Below are 6601 nucleotides of genomic sequence, written 5' to 3'. Positions count from 1 at the left end.
TCAATAAATCCGAATGTCTATTGATACTCCACCTGTGGACCGTTGAAATGCTGCATCATTTCCTCATCCAAAAAAATTTCATCATAATATTATTATTACAAATATATCACTTTTTCTTTACTATCAAAATAAAAAGTTCATAGTTGTCAAAAAATAAATATATAACCAATATGTGTCTTTACATAATTTTCATTTTACAAGATTTGTATATTGTTAATAATTTTAATCCGTCAAAAAATCTAATAAAAAAATTCATAAAATGAAGATGAACTTGAGAAAAAAAAGGAACATGCGAATGTTTTCGATTTTTAATGAGGCATGAATTAAGATTTACTTTTATTTTTATCCGTAAAAAATAAAATTACAAACAAATATGTTATCATTTAAATAGAGATAATCTCATTCTACCGTGTCGATATGGTTTTCATTGGGATAAATAAAAGTGTTATTTTCCTTACTTCATATTGATTGCTTTATGGCACGCTTCTTGTGCCTGTGGCGAGCTCATAATTTTTCATGTCGCTAAACTTTTATTCAGATTAATCCATCAGACGTATATTTTAGAATATTATAGGCGAGAGAAAAAAAGAATGTCAAATTTTATTTAGTATCATGTCACTTGTGTTCAAATAGATCCATAAACCTTTCATAAAAAATAAATAAATAAATCTATCAACAGTGTCCCTGTTAATTGATATAAACAAAGTAGGACTTGGTATAGAGTTGGAATTCCTCTCAAGTATTTGAAGATGCATTTATAAGAGAAAAAGAGAAGAAAAGAAACAAAAAAGTCCATTTTATATTTAATTATTAAATAATTTCTCCCTTTCACTCTCATAAATAGATCCTCAAGTACTTGACGGATCTAACCTCCTCTGTACAACCATCTTGTATAAAAGCATGGAAGTTTTGTGGGACAAAAAGAACTAATATTGGTCATAATATAACTGATATGCTACCATTCAAACCAAACAAGAAAAAACTCCAAATATTTTTAACTAGTATGTGCATGTGATGTTAGATGTAGACGCATTGCTAAGTCAAATCTAACCCAATAACTTTTTCATAACCATTGAACCCCATAACTTCACCTAAGCTATGGTTGCTAATTAAAAATGATAACAAATGGTATGTTATAGCATCAATAATTCATTGAATCAAATAAAAATTGGTTTTGCAAAGGTGTGAAATAGAATTCAGAATCTTCCCTTCCGAATTCCTGCCCATGCTATGGCTGCAACTGCAACACCCCCCAAATGTGAGGATCCTGATATCGTACTGTCTCCCTACAATTTGAAAACCAACAATAATGTTAGTCAATAGCCAGACAGACACTAATGCATTGTTTTTGAGAAGGACTGCCCGGGGAAAGGAAAAAAAATGTTTTTTAGTTGTTAGATAGGATATGAAGCAGAAGAAAAGAAAGTAAAAAATTTTCGCTGTCTTATTTGATAGTATAGAAAGTTAAGAAGGAAAGAAAAAAACATATTTATGAAATGACATAAATATCTCTATATAAAAATCAGAACTGATAAACATAATAAAATTGTAAAATAAACTTTACGAAAGGTGACCGTATATTATTGTGTGACATTTACTAACCTAGGTATCAATTATAACAAGATGTCAACAGTGGCCATATATTTTTGGATGTCATCTGTGTATTTCATGTGTTAGAGTACGCAAGTGTTACTAATATTTTCTTATAATATGTACATGCAGATGCAAGTCACTTTTCACTCTCTTTCCAGTCTTGCCTACATACAGAGAGGAGTGTGCGCAGCTGAGATCTATGGTATTATTTAGAATTTAATTGGAAAAGGGGTGGAAAGCTTTCTATGAAGTGGCTTAAGGCATCAAGATGATAACAAAAAGACTAGTGATTTGTACAGAAATTTCATAACATCGAACAGACCTACTTTATGCACCAGTTTGATAATTCGTAGCATGCTAATCTCAAAATTTGTAGAAATTATGGTGATGTCATTGCATAAGTAGTTATGAGTCTGGTAATTGATACTTTCCGGATGACTAAGATAATTGACATGGAAAATGTCATGAAAAAAGGAAAACTTGATAATTTATAAGTTTGACAGAGTCCACCATACCTCTATTATCCTCAGCATATCTTTCCCGATCAAAAAGATTCCCTTGATTAACCATAATTTACAAGACAGAAGAACAGAATATGTGAGTCTCCAACTTACAAGTTTCAGTGTTTTGACGTAACAAAAGGTAGAGAACAGCTTACCAGCAATGCCGCAGGCACTGGTATAACAAAGTAGAAGTACAAAGTTGCTCTCGGATAGAGGAATATGTCAAGCAGCATAATTGCATTCACAGCTCCACTTGCCCCCTAATCATCAGCAAGTTTTGGTTTAATTAATATGACTTTAACTAACGCCATGAGTGATAGAAAATAATAATAATTTTTGGTGCCTACAGAAAAATAACTCTAACTATAATTTCATAGAAGCAATTTTATTATTTATTTTTAAAGACGGACAAATATTGACATTTCTGCGACTTGATGAAGTCAATTAGTCAGAATATACTTGATTGATGCCAGCAGGCCATAACAACGTATTTACATAATGGTGTATGCCAGAGGGACTCAAAGTCGAAACATCATTTCAAACCTAAAATGGAATGAAAATGTTGAATGGCACACCAAAAAAGTAGAAGAGTCTTCAAGGAAATCAACACAGATTAAAAGTAGAAATCATTCCGTCAAAACACATTGCTCATAAATCATAATTGACTAGTGAATTCAAGAACATCAGTAATTGCAAAACGTGTCCTACACTCCCAGAAGAAAAGAAGCCGGTTATAGAATAGTTACTATAAGCTCACCAATGCTAATTCCTTTGAAGGGTTGATGGCCCTCCAGCCCTGTTGCAAACAAAATGCAGAGAAACATTAAAACTCAATAATAAAATGTTGATAAGGATTTTTCATATATTTCAAAGTATTTCAGCCAAAAGATGTATAAGTTCCAAAAAGACTATATATATTAACTTTTTCTCATATGTTAACAAAATATACACTAGGCCTCTTAGCTACAAAATGTTTATATTATCATTGTATACTAAACAATAAAATTTTCAACAAAAAAACAACAACAAAACTTTAAAACTTTTAAAAGTTATAGGTATAGCAAAATGAAAGTAAAATTGAGAAATTCATATATCAAAGGTTTGAGATTGAAGAATTAGCATATTAATTACGAACTTTTCTAGCTTCTGGGGAAGGCTTCAAATCAAGATTTTGTTCCTTTTTTTCACTCAGAATTTTTTTTAAAAGAAAGTGCTAGTATTGGTGGACAGTATCTTTAAAATTATAATCATCACTTGACCTTTGATGTTTGAGCCTTGTAGGCTTGATGCACCAGAAAGAAAACAGCACCACCAATTGCGCCAGCAAGATATAGCTTCAGCAGAAATTCATTTCCAAAATTACTTGCAATCTGCTCAAAGCCCAATTGGGAAGAGTTAAAGATTAATGAAGATAATGGTACAAATAACTGGTTGCAGAGGAAAAACACATGTACAAATCTATGGTAATAATGGATACCTGTCCTAATTTATTCCTAAAAAAATTAGAACAAAAATAGCTTTTAAAAGTAATATTAGTTTTTAAAAAGACATTTGAAAATTATCCCATATGCACATCGTTTCACATAAACACATCTTCATCTTCTGCAATATATCATTTTTAGAGTTTTGGTAGTAGATGAATGTATGAATGTGGAAGAATAACATATATTGTTTTAGAATTCTTTGTAATGAAATAAATTGCTCAATTTATATGTGTATTCAAAATTTGATTCTAAATTTAAACTTTTTATAAAGGATGTTCATATTTAATATAACTATAATAAATAAATATGTATCAGTGTCGATGTCCTATTTTTTTACATTAGTAGTGTTGAAGTGTTTGTGTCGTATCAGGTGTCTAAGTCGGAGTCAGTGCTTGATAGCTTCAAATTGTATTATTGTACTAAAATTCCCAATATATAGTATTATGTAGTAACTCCTTAAACTACAAAGTCTATATTCCACATATTAGGGGTTTTCTTCTTATATTTCACACCTAGTAACAGTGATACAAAGAAATTATAAAATGAATGAAACTAATTAATCAGAACAAGTACATAAGCCAATAAAATGAAAAACAAAAATACGAAATAGGCATATCCAGTCATAACACACAAAATCAAAGAAAACACATGAAATGGCATCGTATAGCAAGATATAAAGTTGATTTTGGCATTGTGCGTAAAGTTTATATTCAGTATATTCAAGATAAATCATTTGATGAGTGAAGTGATGCAAACAATTTTCAAGAGACAGAAAATCTGAAAGTGCCACCCAAATGAACAAGTCCGATAATCTAGAATACCAAAGAACTTCATGATACGATATGTTTTATGTCAAAACTATTGCATTTCAGATTAAATATCAGACTCCAAATTTTATAACCATGTGACATAATATTCTTTGCTTTTTTGGTGAATGAGAGTCTGCGTACCAACCCAAAACAAAATATTACTAAGATAAGGAAAAGGAGAAAAAAAATGAAGAGATGCGAGAGAAATAATGATAAAAAAATACAATTCAAGAACAAGGAAGCGCACATTCACTCCAAAGAAGTAGAGTCCTATCATGTTGAAAATCAAATGCCCGGAATTTACGTGACTGAATGCATTGGTAATCAAAGTGTGCAAGCGTCCACTTTTAATATTGTCCAAAGAGATCTGTTAACAGAAATACATGAATCAGCACTCTAGATGAAGTAAAATCCACACAGAATAACATCAAAACAACACATTTACCAATTCCATCCCTCAATAGCTGGTAAAGTGTCAATCCAGCAATCATTATTACTTTGATGGAATCTACACTAATCTACATGCATGAGGCATGAATTTGGTCTGAGCGTGTCATACTATCTCCAAAAATTAAACTTCAACTAGAAAATTAGGATACTCTGGCTATTAAGAATTGTTTAAAGCATAAAAATATTGTATTTTCTCTTTCTATCCTCAATAAATAAGGTAAGAATATTGATATACATGAATACATCAGCAAAGACAATAGTTAATATATCATAACCACTGTATCAATACAATCCTATTGACGACTTTCCTAAGAAACATTTGATAAACCTGTATGATTATGACAGGTGGGAGTTACATACAAAGCAAAGGTTGGGCAAATAAATCTACAAGTATTTAGCATAAACTTTAAAAATCAAGAAACTCACAGTAAAGTTATTTAGCATAAAATTTTTATTTGCTGTTCTCCAAAATAAAAAAACAGCCACATTAGCAACAATCAAGACCAGAACCACGTTATCTGGTGTTAGCATGAAGAACCATGATCTCCTGCAAAAAGGAGAAAATAAATTATTGAAATACCACATAACGTGTAAGCATTCTACACACGCCGGTAATAAAAATCATGGCTTTTCTGCATAGTATTATTGGTGGAAATCATTTCATCTGTATGCCACTATGGAAGGAGAAAATGGCAAGAAAATTCAGAGTTTCCCAAAGCATAAAAAGCCACAAACATTTTGTCAAAGAAACAACAAAAATATTGTGCATAAATGTAAACCACAGTAAGACACACACATTACAAGTATAGGAAGATCAGGCTACAATGGATACAAAATTTGAACTTTACTACATTAAAGCGTAAAAATAGCAAATGCTAATAAGCATAGGAATCTACAAAATTGATAACCCAGGTGACAAAGAAGTTAGATGAAAATACATATACAAGCAAAAACCTCATAAACCCTAATTAAAATTAAAGTCCGAATTATAGTCACAAAATTAAGGGTGAAAATGAGGATTGTAAACTACAAACTTTAAAAAAAAAAATGTGAACTAGTTACGGTGCTGGTGTTGGAGAGAATCTCCGGAAAATTACCAACGACGGTAAGAATGATAATTTTGGTTGAAATTAAAGCTGTGTGGACGAAAATGAAGAAATCTAGGAAGGGTGCGGTGTAGGAGGGTTTTGGAGAGAGAAATGCGCGAAGTGAAGGCGAAGTGTTGGACGATCATAGGTTGGGAGAGAGAGGCACGAATTTTGGTGGAAAGGGAGCGCCATGAGTGAAAATGATGAGTGGCGAAGGAGGAAATGTTGTGATCTCGTAGATGTGTGTGAGTTTGAGGACGAGTGTAGGAAATACGGTGAGTGTGTGAATTGAATGAGAGGTTTGGTTGGTGTTGATGATGGCGTGTCACCGCCGTGACTCTGCGCACTAAGCTCTGCATTTTCTTTCACTGTTTCATCTTGTGTGCCCATCCCGTTTATTTGGAGAAAAACTAAAGGACATTTTTATTTTTATTTTTATTACTTTTAGAATTATCAATATCATTGATCGGATAATCAACATTATTAATTATCATTCATTAATAGTGTATAATTTTTTATATTAAATATTTTTACATCAGAACTCAATACTAAATGTGCTTAAAAAAATATATAAATGGTGATATGTGATTGATCGACAATCATAAACAAATTTATGATGTGTAATGATATAAGCAGTAGAACCTTATATTTTTTGGACACCAAAACAGTTTTAA

General features: G+C 31.4%; 1 protein-coding gene across 1 annotated transcript; it reads right to left on the bottom strand.

The window, feature by feature from the left end:
* Window positions 1-974: 974 nt before the first annotated feature.
* LOC101509342 (RHOMBOID-like protein 12, mitochondrial) lies at window positions 975-6333 on the bottom strand. Its single transcript, XM_004508603.4, has 8 exons — window positions 5937-6333; window positions 5266-5386; window positions 4637-4756; window positions 3356-3466; window positions 2854-2892; window positions 2252-2356; window positions 2109-2150; window positions 975-1286 (listed from the first exon to the last, which is right to left on the bottom strand). The coding sequence occupies exons 1-8, from the start codon at window positions 6284-6286 to the stop codon at window positions 1197-1199; spliced, it is 978 nt and encodes a 325-aa protein (XP_004508660.1). The 5' UTR covers window positions 6287-6333; the 3' UTR covers window positions 975-1196.
* Window positions 6334-6601: the final 268 nt, after the last annotated feature.

Source organism: Cicer arietinum, chromosome 7 (assembly GCF_000331145.2).
Source record: "Cicer arietinum cultivar CDC Frontier isolate Library 1 chromosome 7, Cicar.CDCFrontier_v2.0, whole genome shotgun sequence".
Lineage (NCBI taxonomy): Eukaryota > Viridiplantae > Streptophyta > Magnoliopsida > Fabales > Fabaceae > Cicer > Cicer arietinum.
Note: the sequence above shows the minus strand (reverse complement) of the source record. Positions and strands in the feature narration are given on the sequence as shown.